The sequence below is a fragment of the Papaver somniferum genome, chromosome 5 (assembly GCF_003573695.1).
Source record: "Papaver somniferum cultivar HN1 chromosome 5, ASM357369v1, whole genome shotgun sequence".
NCBI classification, from domain to species: Eukaryota; Viridiplantae; Streptophyta; class Magnoliopsida; order Ranunculales; family Papaveraceae; genus Papaver; species Papaver somniferum.
Window position 1 is genome coordinate 113,123,205 of NC_039362.1, and position 23,139 is coordinate 113,146,343.

At 36.0% G+C, this 23,139-nt stretch overlaps 3 protein-coding genes across 3 annotated transcripts; 1 reads left to right on the plus strand and 2 right to left on the minus strand.

The window, feature by feature from the left end:
• Window positions 1-4,314: 4,314 nt before the first annotated feature.
• Window positions 4,315-8,449, minus strand: LOC113277718 (zinc finger CCCH domain-containing protein 27-like). Its single transcript, XM_026526737.1, has 6 exons — window positions 8,267-8,449; window positions 8,040-8,158; window positions 6,530-7,868; window positions 5,477-6,259; window positions 4,851-5,193; window positions 4,315-4,673 (listed from the first exon to the last, which is right to left on the minus strand). Exons 3-5 carry the CDS (start codon window positions 6,989-6,991, stop codon window positions 4,855-4,857), a joined length of 1,584 nt encoding a protein of 527 aa, XP_026382522.1. The 5' UTR covers window positions 6,992-7,868; window positions 8,040-8,158; window positions 8,267-8,449; the 3' UTR covers window positions 4,315-4,673; window positions 4,851-4,854.
• A 1,467-nt stretch (window positions 8,450-9,916) lies between these two features.
• Window positions 9,917-12,646, plus strand: LOC113279467 (ubiquitin-conjugating enzyme E2 13-like). The gene is made up of 5 exons (XM_026528161.1): window positions 9,917-9,932; window positions 10,265-10,303; window positions 10,743-10,834; window positions 12,125-12,274; window positions 12,557-12,646. Exons 1-5 carry the CDS (start codon window positions 9,917-9,919, stop codon window positions 12,644-12,646), a joined length of 387 nt encoding a protein of 128 aa, XP_026383946.1.
• A 926-nt stretch (window positions 12,647-13,572) lies between these two features.
• LOC113282456 (trithorax group protein osa-like) lies at window positions 13,573-17,766 on the minus strand. The gene is made up of 3 exons (XM_026531459.1): window positions 17,338-17,766; window positions 16,160-16,438; window positions 13,573-15,053 (listed from the first exon to the last, which is right to left on the minus strand). Exons 1-3 carry the CDS (start codon window positions 17,641-17,643, stop codon window positions 13,953-13,955), a joined length of 1,686 nt encoding a protein of 561 aa, XP_026387244.1. The 5' UTR covers window positions 17,644-17,766; the 3' UTR covers window positions 13,573-13,952.
• Window positions 17,767-23,139: the final 5,373 nt, after the last annotated feature.

The following is a 23,139-nucleotide window of genomic DNA, read 5'->3' on the forward strand; positions in this document are numbered from 1 at the left end:
GTAATATCTCGTAGCTATTTGAAGTAGGTATTAAACGCTAGGGAAGCATGCCAAACCTCACGTGAAAAAGAATTTCCTTCATGCTTTTGAGGAATAACTTTGGTAACCTGATTGTATGGAAGAGTACTCGGACGATCTCAAAAATCAATATCCAAGATCAATCTAGTCTTATCTAAATAATTGAATCTGAATTCTGCCAAGTATGAAACTTGTTATCTATCTTTCAAGATACGAATTCTACAAGAACAATTTTCGTAATCGATCACAATTGAGATGGACTTATCTATTAGAACTGATTAGGTACTACTTGTGTTATTCCTATTATAAAGATAAATAATATAATGTGCAAAAGGAAGAACATAAGATACCAGAAGTTTTGTTAACGAGAAAAACTGCAATTGCAGAAAAATTCCGGGACCTTGTCAGATTTGAACACCGAATTGTATTAAGCTGATACAGACACTAGCCTAGTATCAGACTTCGGACTGAAATATAGTTGAGACCGAATTCACCCTCAAAGCAATTCAGCTGCATTCTTGCCCCTTATGTCTCTTAAACCTCGCAAGGCTCTACTCAATTGATTCCTTAGATGACGTCCTTTACATACTAAGAGTTACTTCAACCTAAATGAAGACTTTTGATACCAATCTTCCTCTAACAGATGCGCCTATTTGATATCCCTTTAGATCAATAGATCAAGGCTTGGAAATTTGTTTGCAAAAGACAAAGCTATCAAACCTCACAAATCCATAATACTTACATTTATTTAGCTGAGAATCTTGGATTATTAACCATCTATCAAAAAAAATAATATTAAACTGATCAATTAAGAAGAGTTTTAGATATCTATTTTGAGAAATCACCAAGTATGAGATGAAAAGAACTATTTGATTTCTCTCATTCCTGAAAAAGATTACTAAAACCTCGATAACATAATAAACAAGACCGGGATACACGAAATATTAAGGTAAAGATAGTCGGACCTGGCTTCATGAATCCCTGAATTAAGTCTTTAAGTCGTAAACCTAGGTTCATAGAGGACGACTCTAGCAAGCAACTAGGACACATAAGTGGCAGGGTTTGGATTTCCTGGTTGTTTGAGTCTCTCTATTTATAGATTTTTCAAAATTATGGTTGCTTAGAATTCAAGCTAAGATAACTTGATATTCAAGCAAACATTTTCTCTGTTTGGATGAAACTATTGTTAGGAGTACATGTAATCATGTGAGAAGTTTATATTGAAATCATATAGAAGAATATACACTATGGTCCAAGGTACTGGGACCGTGTTCAACGATAGTTCTTGGCAAATATGCCTTTCGAACTTATAAGGAAAGTCGTGTTCATTTAAACACCTAAGACTTGAATCATGATGCACATACACAAGGTGTTTTAGTGATCAAGATGCCTCAGAAGTGCTTATGTATCACATGCACATACATCTGTTAAGTTCATATTGTGTAGGTATGTGAAGGTACGCTTACCTATGCTTCAGTTCACGAATTCAGATGGCCAAGGTATGCGTATTGTGTACGTCAACCCATAACGGAACTTAGAACTAAGGGGTATGTGTATAAGGAACACGTACCCTTATTCCGGAACTCAGATGACGACGATACGCATACTGGTTACGTGTACTGTCTTGTACCCAGAATTCGGTAGTTCTTTAAGCTCCCCCAATAGCCATAGATGATGAACATCATTGCTTGAGAAATTTTCAATGGATTAACTTGAATCGAAAATAGTTCATAAACAATAAATTGTTCTTAACTAAGTTTGTCAAGTATACAAACAACTATTGCTTGAATCATATTTCGAGATGTTTAACAAAACAAGATTGACTCAAAATTTCTTCTTTTCAATATCTAGTAGAAGTCATACAACATAGTCTCATATAGATATAATGGTTATACTTGTGAGTAAACAGAATGGTTCAGTCTTCACATATCTCTTTGTTCATGAAGTTCTCCAAATATCTTTTGATCTTCATTTTTCAATCTTTGAGGGTTATTCAGTGATGTCTGATACTCAACTACTATACTCTAACCTAGCCCGAGACTTAATTTTAGTAAACTAGAAATCAAGCTATATTTTTATGCTACTAACATTGACAACAAGGTTGAGATAGAAAAACTTACGAGTTCGACCGAGAAATGCGCTAACACTCTTAACCAACTCTTGCAGCAGAAACAACAATGTTTTTAGTTAATGATGAATCCTCTTTAATCTCGATACGTGATCTTTTGCTTGATGTATTATATGATATTGTTGTGACCCGATTGTGGTAGTTACTAAAGCACGAGTCTTCCAATCAATGTGCTCTTTGAGAATTGCAGTAGACTTGGAGGGAATTAAAATTTTCCTTCTTCGCTATGGAAGAAAGTATACGTATTCTCATAATAATTGTGAAATGCGCGAATATCATACTTCCATGGTCTTCCGATAAGTTGATGTGTAGCATTCATGTTGATTACATCACACATAACTGAATCTTCATACCCAGGAAAAGAAAAGTTCACGAGACATTGATGTGTAATATCCTGAGAAGTAGAACCATTAACCCATCCAACTGAGTAAGGATTTGGATGTGGAGTAACTGGTAGATTTAACTTCTCCACCACAATAGAAGCAATATAGTTATCTATGCTACCACCATCAGTAGTCATATCACAAACCTTTCCCCCAATGAAACACCTTGACATGAAAATATTATTTCTTTAGGAAAAAGAAGGTTCCAAAGGTAATATAGGATGAATCATTCCTAAAAAATGTTCGCCACAATATTTATGTACTTCTTCAAATTCATAATTACCTAACTCATCATCATCTTATCCATTTTAAAAGGAATAAAACTTTCTGACTACGAAAAGAAAACTAGTGTCTTATTTTGAAAGATTAGGTTTTTGATTTGCGGAAGAGGATCGAATTTTAGATGAGAATCTAAATTTTTTGGCTCTGATGCCAACTAATATAGAACGATAAAGGAAGAATGCAATAAGGAGATTGCCAGAGATGCGAATGGAAGAACATGGATGCGAGTAGACGCTATTAAAGAAGAGATAAATAAAAGATAAAAGAGGATTCGTGGAAAAAGAATTATATAGGCCCTTACTAATACTTAAAATTACTAATTTTACACAAAAGAAATACCAAAATACAAAAATAGCTATGACTTCCAAATTAAGGATGTATGTCCTACATCAACCTCGGTGGAGTCTTAGTAGAACGGATAGTTATTAATCGATCGAAAGAAGAAACTCAGGGGTGTATTTGATTAGAATTTATATGGATATTTAACAATCCTAAAAACTCCTAAATGTTCAATTAAGATATGCAAGGAATCATTTATATATCTATGGTATTCAATTTAGATTTTTTTAGATTCCACAACTATCCTAGGTATTCTATTCGTTTAAGAGTTCTTAGGATACTTGATGAGCAAGATATATTAGGATTTTTATGGATATTTATAGTGAAAATATGTATGGTACTATCTCATACTAAGCTCAATCCAAAGCACATGAGTTTCATGGATTCTTATGGACAATTTTATTATTTTTTCTGGTTTTCTTTTTTTATCACTGCACGTTACATTTTTCCACCACCACCTCCACCACACACCACCAACCAGTACATGCACCACCACCAACAACAACAACCACCACCATTACATCAGCACCGACCACCACCAACAACAACAACAACCACCATTACATCAGCACTGACCAACACCATCACCCACCAGCATCGACCACCAACTACCACCATCGACCACCACCATCGACCGCCAACCACCACCATCACCCACCAACACCGATCACCAACCACTACTAGCACCCACCAACACTGACCGCCAACCACCACCAGCACCCACCACCCAACGCCACGTGATAACCTTGATTTTTTTCAACTATATTACGATTTGGTAATTCATTTTAACTTTTATAAATCTAAATTAATCTTAATTCAATGCATTATAATCCAAAGTAATATAGAATCTACGTGATTCTTGTAAGAAACATTATATATCCATTATATTTTGGTAAAACTATTTATCTATTTTTATTCATTTAAACCCTGATCCAATACACCCCATAAATTTTTTAAACATATGATGGAATTCTATTGGGAAAGTGATACAGTTACCGCAGGGATTATCTCAATTTTTATTCCCAGGAAAAATCAGGGGGTCCGTTAAATGGTGGAGCCCACACCCTTTTCTGCTTCCGTCGGGATAAAAATCGGGAATTCCCCTCGGTTCCTTTATCATTTCCGATTCCATTATGGCCGTATGAGTGAGTGAAAGCTAATCTGACTTTCTCCCTTTTTGACAACACACTTTAACCAAAAAAAAAGATGATACTGTACACTTAAGTTACCACATAGGTAGGTTATCTTGATAGGTCATATGTAGGCTGAATAATAGCATACAACAAGCTCGAAAATATGCTGCCAAAAGTTGTGCGAATATATATATATATATATTTTTTTTTTATAATGATTCATCCAAAAAGGCATTTAGCCAGTAATAATCACGTCAGGCTTTATATTCTAGAGAATTGATTTGGTGCATTATAACTAAGGATATCCATATTGTTGTCGCCTATATTGGGCTCATAGTAGTAGTAGACTGTTCTCGGAGTAGCATTAAAATTATTGAGCCTCTGCCAATCCTGCATATAAATTGGAAAAAGGTTTAAATCATGGTAAGAATTGATGGTAACTCTCGTGGAAACGACTAGATTAATGCAGGCTACATGATTGCAGAAATGTCTCAACTTATTCAGTCAATATTTAATATATCTCTGGTTTATTAAAAAAGGTATGAAGAAGAGAGATAGAATGCTTACATCACTATACAATATTGAGGTTCTGGCAATTCTCATTAATGTTCCTCTGTGCAACCAGCTTCTCCGTATCTGTGGAAATTGTTGCCTGAGACGCCACATTACATGCCAATCTTATGATGCTTGATGGTGGCGAAGACAACCCAGGTGGTACTACAGCCTCGGCCAGAAATGCTGCATCTGAAAGATCTGTGAGTTTTGGATTGTCCAATGTTTTCATATTCCCTTGCGGGTACCCAGAATCAACAAGATTGGTGGGGATTTTGGTTGCACCCTTAGTTACTCTTCCCACTTCATGTTTCTCAACAGCTTTTTCAGTATTTTCTTGAGTCTTTACTGATAAAACCTGTACATAACCAAATGTTTCAGACTTCCAGTAGAAGGATTTACCATATACAGATACTTCACTCTACTATTCACTATTCCATATAAACTTAAACTAACCAGAAACTAACTTTTGTTATTGTAAACTTGAACTATTTATTACGGAGTACTTCCTAGCCATGAGACCAATGCTTCAATATCCACAGATTAATTTTCCCCAAACAGAAAATATTATATAACCTTAGCTAACATGTTATAAATATTAAAGAACAAAAAGATGGCAAAAGGTCAATACTGGGTCTTACTTGCTCCTCAGGTTTGAGGTCACTCTGGTTTTCGTCGATCAGCTCCTGCTTTAGTCGAGGCTCCTCAATAAAAATTTCCGAGCTTCCTATCTTCTTTTGGGAAGAAGATGCGAGATTGTGATTATCAGCTACAGGTGCAGCATTAACCTCTTGGAGTTCAAACGAAAGGTCTTCTTCTCGTCTACTGGCAAGAGATGTCTGCGGCGATAAATGGGGAGTACTGGAACTGCTTTCATCAAGTTCAAGAAGTCTATCCTTGTAAGCCCATGATAACCGGATGAAGCGGTTACCCAGCACAGCATCAGGTGAACTTATTGCAGCTTCTGCGGATTCTCTCTTTGAAAACTGGATGTAGGCTTTTTTTCTATCAGTTGTTATAAAAATGTCATCTACCACTCCAAATTTCTGAAAATGGGAAAGAAGGGGTTCTATCTTGTTCTCTTTTGGGGGAATGTGGCTGACATATAGAGTGCGTAAAGTTTTCTGGTGTGAAGTGTGTTTTACTATTAATGCATTAGATGATTCACCACAGGCAATGTTCCAAGGAGGCTGATCAGGATCATATAAGTCAACTGCACTTGCACCTGTAGACGTAGACGGTAATTTGGGCAATCCTGACCTATTTGCAGTCATCAAAGGCCTACTAGTATTACTGTGAATAAGGTTACTGTGTGCTGAAAGACCTGAAGGTGGACATTCTGAATTCAAATGCGCTGTTCTAGCTCTTGTTCCCGTGAAGTTTGCTCTTGAAAGTGAAACAGGGAGATTGAGCTGTGAAAGGCTCTGTAAGCAGCAAAACCAATCAATCGTCAAGAACAGATGAAACGATGTTGAAATGCAAAAACAATTACAAACCGCAGATGCTCAATTTGTTGATGAACATTAATACCCTAAAACATGGACTGACATTTGATATAAGAGACCAAGTATTTTTGAGATGTATTGCAAACATTTTTGCTGGTAAATGTAGCGCAATGTTGTAGAACAGCAACAAACGTCTTAATGACATCTCTCTATCATAGAGACCACTTGTGTATTTAAACAGTAGAGTACCTGAATATCTTCCACAATAATTCGATCTACACCATGATCTATTGGGCATACATCTCCTTTGAGACAAAAGCCAAGTTCTTCGAAGTCTCTACAGCGTTGATGAGGCATGCCATTGCCAATTCTCGGTGTGTGACTCACAGGCGGTCCTAGAGTTCTTTGCCAACTGAAAGGATGGAAAGCATCCGTAGGCCTCCCTTGATTTATAGGCGGTCCATGAGTTCTTTGCCAACTGCTAGGATGAAAAGGATGCCGTCTTTCAATAGGCATCCATGGAATCATCCCACGTGTTTGCAACTCCCTTTCTTGAAATACATACTCAGTAAATACTGAATGATGCTGGCTCCAGTATCCAGGAGTCTTTTCGAGTCCTCTGTCTAACGGATTACAACCTAGGCCCATAGAAAAATCACTACAAGCACCAGGATCAGCATAGGGTGGTGGTGGGCTCACTCTGCTCTGCATCTCTAAATCCCAAGAACTGTTAGAGGTTGAAGCAGGGCTAGGATGCTCTCCATTGATCTCTGTCGATTTTTTTGAAGAAGCAGCGTTATCTTCTTTTAGACTTTCACTTGATGAAGCAGGGTTAGGAAGCTTCGCATTGATCTCTGTGTTTTTTCTTGATGAGCCAGAGTCATCCGTTTTTAGATTGTCACTTGATGGAGGATCACTACCCAATAACCTCTTCCCATTTTTAAAAATTTCACTTCGAACTCTACTAGGAGGCCTCTGAAGATACTGCCCTGCCACATCTTTCTCCAAAGACTGGTCTCCCTCCTACGACGACGCAGACGTTTGCGACCCTTGCGAACTCGCTTAGACTGAGAATGGGTCTCTCTCCTGCTACACTTAGGTCTGCGTTCATCATCCTTGAGAGCTTCTTTAGACTGAGGATGGGTCTCTCTCCTACTATGCTTACGTTTGCGGTCATCATCCTTGGGAGCTTCTTTAGATTGATAATGAGTATCCTCCCTAGAATGCTTAAGTATTCGAGCATCGTTTTCCCGAGCTTTTTCATACTGAGAACGGGTCTCTTCCCTCCAGTGCTTAAGTTTGCGATCAACAGCCTCACGAGCTTCTTTAGACTGTAAATGGGTCTCTTCTCTACAATGCTTGAGTTTGCAATCAGCATCCTCACAACCTTGTTTCTCTAAATTGTGATCAGAAGAGGAACAACCTCTCTTCCTAGATGCAATTCTCAGTCTGGGCGCTTGGGGCAGATCCTTTGTAGAAAGACAAGGATATACACCAACTTGCTCAATAACATCCGATTTTTCAGGTAACGTGACAACTGAACCTTTATCTATGGCTTTGAACAAGTTCGAGACAAATAACTCTGTGCCTACAAGAAGCAAGATGGGAGCAAACCAAAAAAAAAAAAATATATATGAACATTACACTTTGGGGTATTCCAATCCCTATTGCAACATGTCATAATCAGATAATCTGAACTATCAAAACTTATATAAAAGAATGAATCTCAAAGCCAATAACGCCAGAGAAGAAGACGTACCATTTCCCAGAAAATCCACCAGATTCTCAGCACAAAATTTCTTTAGCTCCTCCATAGGTTTCTCCTTCTTTAAAAATGCAGTCACATATTTTGCAAGAATCGCAGGATCAGCCTTTGTCCTGCAAAACACAATCAAACCAACTAAGATGAAACAGTGAAATGGAAATCGTAGAAACAACATTTAGATTTTAGAGAGAAGAGAAACATGAATCAAAAGTAGTACTTACAAGGGTGCAAGATTGATCAAGAGATAGTTAGTCAAAGAGGTTTCTTCAAGCTTCATTATTATGGAAATGCTGTGGAAAATAAAACCCTAGAAATCAGTAAAGTAAAGTTGCATTGAATTTTGATTTAGGGTGTTTTGGTGTTTGGTGGGGGTTTGCAGTGTGATTACCACTTCAAGCTAAGAAACAAATGCTGTTTCTTTCATTCGCTCCTATGGTTTCTCTTTTTGGACAACTAGAGTCGGGTTATAGAATAGAAAAATAAAATACTAAAAGCAATAATGAATGCTTAGTCATCCTATGGTTTGTTTATTTCCGCCCAAATTTCGTCTCTGAGCAGCTCGACCGTCGGGAGTCAGGACCATCACCGATCCCGGAGTTGAAATAAAAAGAAAACTAGGCCATCATTATGTTGGAACCGCCACTATGAGAACAATCCTTGGCAAACTCATGCGTATCCTCAATAGGGGCAACCACCAGAACTAGTCTTGAACCCTTTTCTTATGGATGACGTACTCCAACCTTTTGTACTCCACCAGTCCATTTTAGGCGTCAAGGGTTTGAACTCCAGGACAAGGATGTGTAGGCTAGCAGCTAGCAACAGGAAAGAATGATGTAGCAATTAAGCGATTAGTCCCAAATATACTGGGTTTTGAACGCTCTAGTCCTACCTCCCAAAACCTAGTACTAGGAGATCCAAATTTGCAATATTTTAAACGAGTCAATCCTTTTGAGAACGATTCGGTCCAATATATTTTTCTTTAATGCCCAAAACACCCATCAGCTAAAATGTGACGTTCCTTTTCATCGTAAGGTTTATGTTCATTCATTCTTTCTCATGCCGAAACTCGATACAGCTTTCTCTCCCGTGGAAATACGAAATCCTAATCTCGTTTTAGTAAAATTTCGATCCCCAAACAAATCTAACAATCAAACAGACACTTGATTCAATTTGGGAAACCTAGATCGTCGTCATCATTAACTTTTCGAGAAGATTTAGGGGGAAGTTATAAATTCAATTTTCAGCAAACTTGTTTGAAGATTTCATCATTGATAGAGATTTTCAAAGATAAGTTTAATATATTCTTATCACTTATTTTGATCAAACTGTTACCTTATTGATTTGATTTGAAATCAATTTTAGGGAAAAAAAAAACTACAAGTCTAAAAACCTAATTACTTTAATTTCAGTTCGAATTTGTTATTCGATTTATGATGAGAGTTTAAATCTATGAGCATCTCTTTGTTTTGAGATAAAAATCTCCAAATACAAGCTTTCAATTTATTTTGCTTCGCTGGGATTCATTTGATTTTACTGTAGTTTACTTATTTGTCATCTGTTATATATTGGTAGCTTGTCGTCAATGTAAATGCATACATTTCTTTTTCCTTGTGCTAGAAAATATGAATGAAATCTTAATTTTTTAACAATTGTTGTTGTGGATGTGGGAAAACTGATGATTGATTCATTATCACATGTTTGTGCTTGCTAAATCTTAATTTTTTTAACAATTGTTGTTGTGGATGTGGGAAAATTGATGATTGATTCATTGTCACATTGTTGCCCGGCCTTCACTAAGTGACATTTCTTGTCTTAACATAATATGGATTTGGTTCTCCGAGGTTTTTTATTACCTTTATTGTTGTCTATGAATGGCTTTCTCAATTGGTACATTCCTTTTTATTACGTCAAAGGGAAATTGTAGTCGGTAGAAGACTGAAATGAATTACAAAAAAAAGAGCAAAATTATGGAAGAAATTTCTTTTTAACTTTTCATTTTGTTACTATTATTTTCCTATGATATGGGATTGAGTGCTTGAGTGTTGCTTTCACTTGTCAGCATATTTTGGTGTCACGTTCATATGAAATTGACTGTTCATTTTTCACGTGTATGTACTCCTGGTTGTCGACCGCCTAGATTTGCTTTTCTTCTTCCTTTCCCCCTGTTCTTGTTGTTTTATGCTTATTGCTTTTACTTTTGACAGTTTTTTCTTTTTCAGATTATGTTCCAAAAGGAAGTGAAGACACACCATTTACAGGTATACTAAATGTTTCCTACTGTCTAACAAGAATATACATTTCAATTTTCAACTATACTTAAGTATCCTTGTTGGTCACTAGTTGGGATATCAATTTTCATTTTGCTGTTTGAAAACCATGTGCTCCAGTGACTATGCTTACACCTTTGCTTGTATTCTTCTGGTAGTGTTAATAAGACAAAAACTTGCTAAGTTCTAAATCTTTCTTAGGTCGGAAAAATAATGAGCACAACATTTTTTTCAATTTTTTTTAATTTGATGAGTTTATGGATAGTACCTGGTGCTAATTCTTAACTTATTCAGTAGAAACTTGGACACGTGATAGGTATGAGAGTCTAAAAATATTTTGAATAGTGGTTTTGTTTTGAGTACATATATATTTGAGTACATGATAAATGTTTACAAATTTGATTTTTTATCATTCTATACATGATTCTAGTTGCTTTGTTTGGCAACAATGAACTAGAGATGGTAGTGATTGTACGTATTAGTGCACTTGTGCGTAATGCAAGTGTACATATTGCTGCACATGTACGTAATGCAAGTGTACATATTGGTACACCCGTACGTAGTGCAAGTGTACATATTTGTGCACCTGTACGTAATCCAAGTTTATATTTTTCGTCTTAGTTCAATAAGATAATATTACTTTGTTGGTTCACAGTCTATTTGATTTAGTGGAATTTGAGTTCTGCTATACGATGTTAAAGTTAGGGTGAATTTGGGTTCAATTTTTATAAGGATTCACATCTACCTAACGATATATAGTTAAAGATTAATTTTCCTGTGTATATTAATTTATCATTTATTGTATTTAGCGTTTTTAATTGAGTGATGTCATAGTGGAAACTAAGGTAAGTAACTTAAAGTACTGCCAAAAGTAGTCGTCTACTGGTAATGATTTGAGACCATATAGGAAAAAAATATTCATTAGACACAATTCAGAGAATTAGCTGGAGTTTGAGTAAAATAGTAAGCTAGCTTTCCCAAATAACAAGACTGTGCTAATGCTGTAGATAAGTCTATATTGGAAAATATTCAGAGCCTAAATTAGGCGATATATAACGATTGGCATTCTTCTGAAATATGACAAGACTTGAAGCCTAAATTTGGTAATAGCTAGTTACATGAGTTTCAAAAATCGGCTCAGGCCCATTATAGGATTCTTAATCAAATTTTAGTGAATAATCTTTTTTCATTTATTGGACGTCGAATCAGTGATGCTAGAGTCACTAAATGTTGGTTATGACAAAAATTACATGTATAAATATTGGTACACCTATAATATGAGTGTACATTGTGGTACACATGTGACAAAGATTATACGTGTACATAATAGCCACTCTACGACTCTTAATCAAATTTTAGTGAACAATCTTTTTTCATTTCTTAAATGTCGAATCAGTGATGATATGAGCCGGTGACTTTTGGTTACAACATAAATTACATGTGTACATATTGGTACACCTATAATATAAGTGGACATTGTTGTACACATTTACCGAAGTTACATGTGTACATAATAGCACACATGTAATACAAGTGTACATTGTTGTGCACATGTGACAAAAATCACAATATATGGACATATATCGCATAAGCTATATTGATCACGTAATTCTTCCCAAATAAAAAATGAGATTTAGCCCTTAGCGGTACTCTTTTATTTTTATTGGCACTCTTGGTAACTTAACCTCATGTGTGTGGTTTATAATTCTCTTAATATGGTTGTATGGTTATCATTACATTGCATAGTTGTAGTAACTTGTATGTTCTCTGGTCTTACATCTTAAGGTCATGTTTTCTTATTTTGTATTTCAGGTTGCATTTATGACGAAATTATTTCACCCGAATATGAACGGCAGTGGAAGTATTTTCCTAGACATCCTTGAAGAGCAAGAGAGTTCTGCTCTTACCTTCTCTAAGGTTATCCTTGAAGAGCAAGAGAGTTATGCTCTTACCTTCTCTAAGGTTAGCTTCAAATTTCATTTCCTGCCTTTGTTTTCTCTCTCCACCCGTAAGTTTCCTTGCCTAAATTTTATGGTTTGCATTCTTCCATCAATCTTCTCTACTATCACTACTTACCAAAAAATTTTACACAAAAATTTAGAGTCTGCAGTGAGTAAGCTAATAACGAAATGAAGAAGCGTTGTGTATTGTTATGAAGCAATTGCAGGTGATGAGTTGCAGCTGGCTATGAAGCAATAACGAAATGAGTTGCAGTGAGTAAGCTAATAACGAAATGAGTTGCAGCTGGCTATGAAGCAATTGCAGGTGATGCTATGGGAAATTTGGAAGAATGGGTTTGCTTCTATGTTGCAGTACAAGGAATTGTGCAGTTGAGTAACTAATGGTATAACTCTGAAGTGGTAATTTGGTGAATAAATATGAAATGTCGATGGAATTGCAAAGATGAAATCTGAAATGTGTGATGTTGGTGGTACTGAGGAGTAGGAATTTATGTTGTTGTTGGATGGGTAGTGTTGCTGCAAAGAAGTGCAGCTAAGATTGGAAAGCTACAAAATCGGATAAAAAATTTGAGTTGAATGGTTGAAGTGTTGTAGTTGTTTGCAGCAGCAGGGTTAAGAGTGCTTGAGCATTGGAGCTAGTGTTGGTACGGAGTTTGGGCTGTAAACGGGTTGTATTTTTTGTAGATGTGTACATATTTTTACACCAATGTAAACTAAGTTTTTCTTTTAAATGAGAATTATATAGTCATATGGGTACTCTTTTTGTAGCTCTCGGGAAGAGCTTTCTGAATATATAAAGTTTGTGAATTTTGGACAAACGGTTCGAAAGATAAATTGATTTTTTTTTATATATTATTTAAAATTGCTGACATCATGATAAGTTACTTTGGACTAAACTGCAAATATTTGGACTAAATTGTAAATCAGGAAGGTTATTTACGTACTTTCCATAAAAAATGACTAATTTGTACCTAGTTAAATGGGTTAGGACTAACTAGTATATTTGGACGTGATTTTGGACTAAACCGTATTTTTCACAAGAATGATTCTTCTTGGGTCAAGAGCGCAACAATACTGAGGTCAGTACCACACACCCAGTGATTTACCTCAACCTCATTGTTCAGAAAATCAAAGGTAAGATGGAAGGAAAAACCTTTAAACCTCACAGTCAGAAGTACTTCAGTTTGGTTTGCCCACCACTGATCACAGACCTTTGCCAATATTTCCTACTGAAAGGAGAACAACGACGAGGAACTAGTTCTATGAGCTTTAAAAAAGCAATTAAAGCAGAAGAAGATATACCGATGCAAAGCCAGTGATAAATCACTGATAAGCTGTTATATATAAGGAACACGAATTATCACGATGTGAAGTCAAAGATTCAAGGAGCCAGGTTTACAGAAATATGTACTCGAATAACAGGCGAAAAGGAAATAAAAAGAACGAAAGATTACAATCAAATCATAGATTATGTGTCATTACCTAAAAAGAACGAAAGATTACAATCAAATCATAGACATGCAGATTATGTGTCACTACCGACTCTCACCAGTCAGACCCATTAGAAACATATTCTTCCCAATAAAGAAAGCTGGTTTAGAGAGCATAGTTTCTATAGCTCTATACAAATAAATCAAGAAAAGAAGCCTCCATTTACCATTCAAGGGTTGGCAACTTGCTCAGTGTCCATTCATCAGTTTATCAAGAACCACATTAAGATCAACAGATTGACCATTCTCTGTAAGTTTCCTCACAGTAGTCCTCACCTGGTCCCTTGAGAATCCCATCAATACCACTTTATCTACCACATCATCAATAGGGACCCTGTTTCCACTCCCACCAGAGTTTGATGACCCACTGCCGCCACTGACACTACTGGCAGTAGGCAATGCTTGTGGCAATAACTGAGCAGTAGGGAGACGAGGGTAACCGCTTCCGCCACCACCACCACTAGGGGCTGAAGGGGATGAAGAATGCTGGGGTGGTGGTTTCATTGCTGAACTGTTAGTGTAGTGAGAAGGGGATCCACTATACGCATAGGAGTCGTTAAAGTTAGCACCAGGTGATGGGATGTACCCAGCAGAAAACCCTGAATTAGTTTGGCTTGCTGGGGACTCATGCATGCGAGAATTACCATAGAAATGTTGGGAAGAAGAGGGACCACTAGGTGGCTGAGTAATGGAAGGAGATTGCCTGATACTTGGTGGGTAGCTCGAAGGTGGAGCATAATGATTTTCCTCGGAAGGGTGGCTTATTGAAGATTGGTGGTGAGGAAGAGAAGGGTTCATCGGACCAACAGGTTGGTGGTGCTGAGGAAGCTGGGATGCTTGAGAGTAGTGAGACGGAAGCTGAGACGGGACAGGTTGGAAACGTTGATGCGGTGCACCAGGTTGGGACGGCTGAGCAGGAGGCAGTTGATAGGGCTGTTGTGTAGCCTCCGCCAATTGACCTGGTGGTGGAAAGTATGTCTCTCGCTGAGGAATGGAGGGGATCTGGTTTTGGGTTGCCTGAGGAGGAAGCTGAACTTGGTATGTGTTTTGATGGGGTGGGGGTGGAGGAGCATTAGGAGGAGAGATAACAGGAAGTGGTTGTTGTGGAACAACTGGATGTTGGGGAGATTGTTGAGAAGCAAAAGCCGGTTGTTGCAGAGTATCTGAGTGAGTGATGCTATTTGGGATTTCAGGTTGTTTGTCTCCCTTGGAGGCTTGCAGCTTTGCTAGTTGCAGATGAGCCTCTGCTATTTCATGCTTATCTCGCAAGAACTGAACTCCAGTTTGTACCTGCAACAAGAAAAGAAACAAAACAATACAAAATCAGCAAATGTGAAACGGCTAACGAGGGGCAATGACCTATATCCCCTGGTGATTATTCCTATCCTTTCCTTCTCAAAGCAAAATATATGAGTGGATCCAAGGAACCGATATATATATAAGCATGGCAATGACATTGAAGAATCAGGAGTATTGCGCAAGGAATGCCAATCTAACTATTAAATCTGCCTATAATTTCCGTTGTCATACTGAAGTGTGGATAACGTGGAATATAGATGCAAGGTAGTGTTTAACCAGATTAAACCTACACCTGTTGATCTTTGCAGGGAAATCAGAAGATGTACTCAGTACTGTAATAACCATGTCTCCATCAACTTTTTAAGCAAAAGAACCCTAAGTTCTGTAGTGTGCCTCATTTTGGCTGTCAATCACATACTGCTCCTAGTATTAAATTTCTCAACAAGATATCATATTGATCGATGTGTGCTGTGTGAATGGTAAACTTGGAACAGGTTTAGTTCACATTAAAAGTTTGGTCTTATCTCTATGGAGACACGGGAGATGTAGGAGCATGAGATTGGTTGGCAAAGCTGAACTGGAGTGGATTATTTCCAAAGGCGTTACTAAAGCCTCTATCCTTCAAAACAACAGAAATGTACACATGCAGCGATGATGCAAACACAGTAGCATGGCAGAGTCAAGCTCCAATAATAATATAGCATCAATAGGTTTTATTAACAATTATGATAGCAGCTTGCATATTTGCTTTATTCAAGGGTTTCAACTATTATAACAAATAATTTAGCCAACTAGCCAAGTACGATAGAAAGTTAAGAGACTCAAATAGGAAACCTGAGTTAGTTTGACAAAGTCAAATGGTTTGGACAGTTTCAGCACTTACATGCTATGTTTATTGTGTTTGCTAATTAATTATAATTAATATATGTAATTGGTTAGTTTAATAAAAACCATGTCGCAAATGAACTCGCTCTGAAGTTTTTTTACTGCTACGAACCAACGAAAATTAAAAATAATTCTACCCAGTCCATCATCTAACACTTAAGAACAAAGGACAAAAAAAAGGTGCAGTTACAGTAACCAGAAACCTAGAGTACCTCTCTGAGAACATTATCCAGCAGCCTCAATTTTCCTTCAGTGCTGCCATTATTGGTCTCGATTGACGCTTTCAAATCATCCACCGAGTTCTCGAGATTTCGAGTTCTGCTCTCCATCTGTGATATTCTGGCACTGACACCTTCTATTGCATGAAGCAGATCGTCAGCATGCTTCTTCACTGCTCGGTCAATCTCGGACATTACCGCTGCATCATAAGACTTCCGATCTTTCTCTTGGGTGACTTTTGCAGATTCATTGGCATCAACAGAGCCATAAATCTGTACACATCATCAAAACCCAAAAGAAGGGTTAAAAATCTGTGCATGATGCATTAAGAACATGTAAAAGACAACAACCAGTAATCTTTTTTCTCAAAAACCATGTAAAAGTCCATAGATAACTGTAATATAATGTTCAACAGAAGTCCAACAGGAAAGAAAGAGTTGCATTGCAGAAATAGGTGGAATTGGTCTTCACTTTTCATCCTCGCGAGATTATTAGGTAAAACAACAACAACAATCACCGAAGCCAACTTAACGCAAGATGCATACAGTTACATATGTTCTTCAAGATTAACAAATACACTAGTTCCCATATCCTTCACGCTGATCACCAACAACACATAGCAATACCCCGATAACTAAGAATTTCATTCTTTCTATCACATTCGACTTCATAAAATACAAATCAAACTAGAATTGTACACTACTTATAATTAGCTAAAGCCAGTGTCGTGTTAAGTCAATCAACCAATTCCTAGATGTCACATCCACCCCAAAAGATTCTCCAATACCATACCATATTCTTACAGAGTGATTATCAAACAAGACAGGGTTACAACCTATATTAGCTACGAGTCGGTGGCATTAAGTCGACTAACTGATTCCTAGATGCTGAGGTGGAAATACAATTCCTCTAATTGCATCCCCACTCCCAAGTTGATTCTCCAATCACTTATTTCTAACATAATTATCAAGAATTGTCAAATGGTGAACAAACCCTAATTTCAGTTTCCCCTTCCTCAAAAATGAAACTGAAACCCCAAACTGACAAAGCAACATCATGCAAAATCGATATACAAAACTCTATGATCGTAAAAAATTTATACCTAAATTAAAAAAAAAAATCAAGAAAAGAAAAAGATAATCAAAGTGTAAGAGTAAAAAGAGGAACATACTCTAACAGATGAATTAGTTTTGGAATCAGCAGAACTCCAAACCCTAACTCCATCAGGATTAGTATTACTCCCACCATCAAGATTCACTGAAGAAATAGTAGTAGGTCGAATCGGTTGAAAATCATAACTAGGTAATATCTCTTCTTTGAGATCTTTCTTCACGCCAACAACGCTGCTACTACTAGTTTGTTGCTCTTCTTGAGGAGAAGGATTTAGAATATCAAAGATGTTGTTATTGTTATTAGGGTTGTTTTGTGATGCTGTTAGATCCATGATTTGTTTGTCCATGAACTTAGATGAATTCATTGATCTCTTTGATTGAATCCAACACAATTGATTTTTAGAGAGAGAAAATGGTTTTTTAAGAGAGAAAGACTGTTTAGGGGTCTATAGTATGAGCTGTTGTTTCACAGAATCTCTAGTCTAGACTATAAAACAGGATTATATTTCGCACCAAATTCAGAAAAATATGCCTCCGGTTTTTACGTGTAAGATATCAGATTAGCTATAAATCGTTGGATTATCTTTTTTGGGTTATGATGATGATTAAACGATAGGATTATTCCACGTGTGAATATCACACTATTGTTTTTCCTTTTTGGAAGCATGAAAATAATATACTCCCTCCGTCCAAATTAGATGAGCTAGTTGTAGTTTGCACAATTCTTAAGGCAATGAGGGAAAGGGGAATATGTTTAAGTATTTTTTACAAATATACCCTTATGGATAATAACTAGTTAAACTTAGAGATGATTTATCTCTTAAACTATATCACGGTTTTTCGTAAACTTTATAGGAAAAATTAGGCTAAGGCCCAACCCATAATATTAGGCCCTCAATTAAAAGAAATTTAAATCTAGGCCCCGAATTATTAAAGGACATTCATAACCTTTTATATATTGTCAAGCCCATATTTAAATAAAATTTAAATTTATGCCCAAAATTATAAAAGTATAGTGCGAATGTGTAAGCAGAAGTTACACATGCATATGGCATGTGTATCCAGAAGTTACACATGCATATGACATGTGTAATGCAAAGTTACACTTGTATATATATATATATGTGTGGACTCACATATGCGTATGGCAAGAAACGGTTACACATGCGTACCCAGAAGTTACACATGTGTAAGACATGTGTATCTAAAAGTTACACATCCATATGCATGTGTAACTTTTTATTACACATGTTATATGTATGTGTATCTACAAGTTACACATCCATATGCATCAATTATACATCAAAACTACATATACGGAAAATACAGGTATTACTTTAATTTTCATTTACAATAATTCGTTTGTTTATCAATTAGATCAATCTGCACAAAGATTTAGCAGGAAACAACAAATACCTTGAAGCATACCACATTTTTTTCAAAAATAACCAAATAATTAACATACTTCTTCGCCAATGCGCTCCCTGCTAATCTTATATACAATAGAAGCTCTGACCTCATCACTTACAGCAACTTTCGTCAACTCTTGATCAAGTAATAAATTGAACCTTCCACTTGAAAGGCACAATATTATCAACATCTTCAAACAACATACTTTTGAGAGAAAAAAACATGCACCATTCTTTATTCACGATTACTACATGAATTGCGAACCACAAAACCCAAAGTCAACAAATCTATGTTATATGCCTTTTGAAATGTATAGTTACACATGCTAAGTGAAACCATTCCCGACCTATATCCTCACTTATATATCCATATGCTACCTTTCTCTGTATGATAAGCAAGAAGGCTTACCTGATAAGGGTGTTCACTTTCTCTGTCTGAATGGTGTACATCTTCTTGACAGTATCCTTGATTATCTTCTTGTCAGCACGGATATCAACAATGAATACCAGAATGTTGTTGTCTTCAATCTTCTGCATTGCGGACTCTGTGGTGAGTGTGTATTTCAGGATCTGGTAATGCTCAAGCTTGTTCCTTGGTGATGCACTAATACGTGGGTACTTGGGGTTCCTTGCCTTCTGCAACACTTTGAAATTCCACCACCACAAATTAATATGACACCTCCGGTTATTTCTCCACCACTCGCACCACACCTCCAGTAGTACCACCACCCGCACAACCATCGGCTACAACTTTCACTATCACAAAGCTATGAACTGACAAGAAGTTACACATCCACTTTCATATCATACAATCATTCACATATTATATGCACGTTTCAGAATGAAAAGAATGCAACCTTAATGAAAAGAATGCAACATTTTCAATCAGTAACAACCATTACTATATGTAAGTAAAATCTATGTAACCAGAAGTTAAACATTCAATCAGTATGTGTACGTAAAAGTTACACATCTAATTAGCATGGGTAACTAGAAATTACACATCTAATTAGCTTGTGTAACTAGAAGTTACACATCCACTTAGCTTGTGTAACTAGAAGGTAAGCAACAATTATTCTATCTATGTAACTACTTTTTGGCCCTGAACCCTCCTATAAATGTAAGTACGAAAGTCGCATACTTATCCACAGCATGATAATAAATAAGAACTTATTTATATGCGGTATCCTATGGTAGCAATATTTATTTAAAAAGATAAAATAACGACAAGCTTCTGAACCTAGAATCGTAACAAACTTATTCTCCAAAAGCACAAGAAATTAAGAGGTAAATGAAATCTCAGGTACTCGTCATCTCGAATACAACCAAGAAATTATGATGACAAGCCATAAACAATGAGTTCTCTGTGAGGTTTACGCATGAGTTCAACTGATGTATCACCTCATATTGTTTGAGGCAACTCTTTCTGGCCTCAATCTTCTTTTCGCTAAAATCCATTTCGATAGCCTCGCCATCCTGTTCATCCACCCACATAAAATCTTTCTTATGCTTCCAAATGTCCAAAATGTACTCCTTCCCTTCCTTGGACGTACTGGTTCCCAACCCCTGTAACAATAAGCATTGTTAAGTCAACCAATATAGTTGCACAATTGTAAGCTCACAACATTGTCAGTTTATTTATGTAACATGAATCTAATTTACACAATTATATACAAGGTATCTGGATGTGTAGAGAAAATTTACACAAGCTAATCGCATGTGTAGACGCAAGTTACACATGCAAATTGGATGTGAAGACGCAAGTTACACATGCAAATTGGATGTGTAGACGAAAGTTACACATGTTGTGCATAATAATCACATAAAAAAATTCTTTGATTTGTGATTCTTATTCACAATTTCATTTGGTTTAGAAATTGTTACAGCTTCAGATATGCTTAAACAAATTGAACAACAACAATTAATGATCAAAAACATTTCACATCTACTCATCCAACATAAGTATATGCGTATTCTCACAACAATAAATGAATTCACCTTCGTCCTTACAACTTGCATTAACTTTAATTAACCGAACAGAAGCAACATCTTCATCAATTGACTCCTAGTTTCAAATCCAACACAAAGAAATCTACAAAATCAACAAATCAGATCAGGTAGAAAAAAATTAAACTACTTCGTTTACAAAAATATTAAATGGGTAACACAGATTCACACATGAGGATTACAAATATGGATTCTAATTTTCAATCAGGTAAATGATAGAATATATAGACGGATTCTCGACGAAGAACCCTAAATATTTTGGAAACTCTTTTTCAAAAAAAAATCCGAAATTTCTAACTCAAAATGAAGAGAAATAAAAGACGAAAGTATATCTGAATGCTAATCATAAATCAGATGATAAAACTGAACTGAAATCGAAGTTTTAGGTTTTGAAATCTTAATAAAAAATTTCAAAACTAAAAAATGAAAAGGATACAGCAAAAGAAACTTATCTTTAATTTAGTCTTTGTTGATTAAATCTTCAGAATTCTTCGTTGATGACGTATTTACTCAATTATTCTCCATTACAACACAAAAACTCCATTAAAATTCAAGATCCAGTGAGAATTTGATGTGTTTTTCACTGGATTTGTTGTTTGAACGATTGATTAGCTATGTCGATCTAGATTTATTTTTGTGTTGTTGAATCAGTTGCTGGTAATTAAAGTTTTGAGATCTCTGAAAGTAGATTATGATTTTCTTCAGGGCAGAGACGATAGAGAAGTGAGAGAAAGTGAAAGTGAAAATGAAATCGGATAATAGATTATGATTTCTCTCTTGTTTATATACAAAATGGCAGTCTTGGGATTATTAAAATTCGTAATAATTAATTATGGGCTAGATCTGAAGAAAAATTGATTTTTTGGGCCTAGCAATATCATTTTCTCAAAGTATGGAGTTGACAGTGGATGATCCATTTAGTGGGGCTTCTATATGTTGAACCCATATAGCAAGGGGGTTCTAGTATTTTTCACAACTTTATAACCGTTGAAAAGCATTTTAAAACACCTACATAATGAATATAAACATGACTATCAAATGATACATATTTCTAATAATAACAATAATCGATTAAAAAGGTAGTTTTATAAATATCCTCTTGATTAGTAAGATAGCTCATATATTTGTGGAACAAAATTTAAAACCAACTAGCTCATCTAATTTGGGACGGAGGGAGTATTAAACTTGGAAACATATTTTTTGAAACAGCTCGATCATAATTTCACCTAGGATCACCTAGGAGGCTCAGAGTGTTATAGGCTAGACATTTTTTTCTTTCTTTTTTTTTTTGGATAAATTTCCCATCACGCACACAAACTAACTCCTATATTTAATAACTCTCCTACCAAATCGGTTCTAAGCAAATTCCTGATTTCATTGTGGATGGACTAGCCATGAAGCTTCCATCTTTTGCGCTGATCCGGATTTAGCAAAGATGTCTACAACATAATTTTCCTCGTGGTATCTTTGCATGAAAGTAATTTCCTCAAAGCACATCATTAGATTTTCAATATCTTTCACCATACTGTGAAAAAATCATGGGACAACAATTTTCTTTCTGCACAGCTGCATTGTGAACATCGAATCATTCTCCACCTCTAGCTTCTTCACTCCCATATTTATAGCCACCAACAAGACATCTCTAACAGAACCATACCTCTGCCACATTATTGTTGTTCTTGTAGATATACTATGCATAGTAAGATTGAAATGATCCATCATCTCCACGTAACACTCCCCCAATAACAACATCATTAGATTGATTAGAAGCGCCATCACAATTCAATTTTAAAAAACCTTGTCCCAGGAACAACCAAGGAATATCGACTTCCTCTACATTGTGCATCTCCTTCACCAACTTGTTGAGTGATATAGACTTAGGCCAATTAGTTTGTGCAATGTTACTTATATAATAATCTGTAAGCTTCTTACTTCAAGAGTTAGGAGACCATTACACAAAAATATTGCTCCTACTAAAAAAATATTCATCTTTGATAGATTTATCCAGGATTATATTGTAACTGTCCCATAACACGATCGACTCTAAGTTAAAGATAGTGGTAGTGTATGGAAGTTTTCTCTAGGTCCTTAAGTGGCTGAAAAATGAAACCTCATTCATGGTTTCAGGTTCACAAAAAATAGTTCACACATCTCCCTCTTTTTTTTTTTTTTTTTTTTTTTCTATTTGCTGATGATTGCTCAATATTCATCAAAGCTAGAATTCGAGAAGCAACACTTAGCATCAACAATTGAACAATTTATCAAGTTCTCAGGTCAAGCTGTAAATTTTGATAAATTTATTGAAGCTTTTAGACCTAGAACTCTAGGTGTTATCAAGAATTTTATATCAATATTTGCAGATAAAAAGAATGTTTTTGCATGAAAAATACCTTGGTCACTTATTTGATAGACAACTACAAAGGTGCATAGTTGTTTGGAAGAACA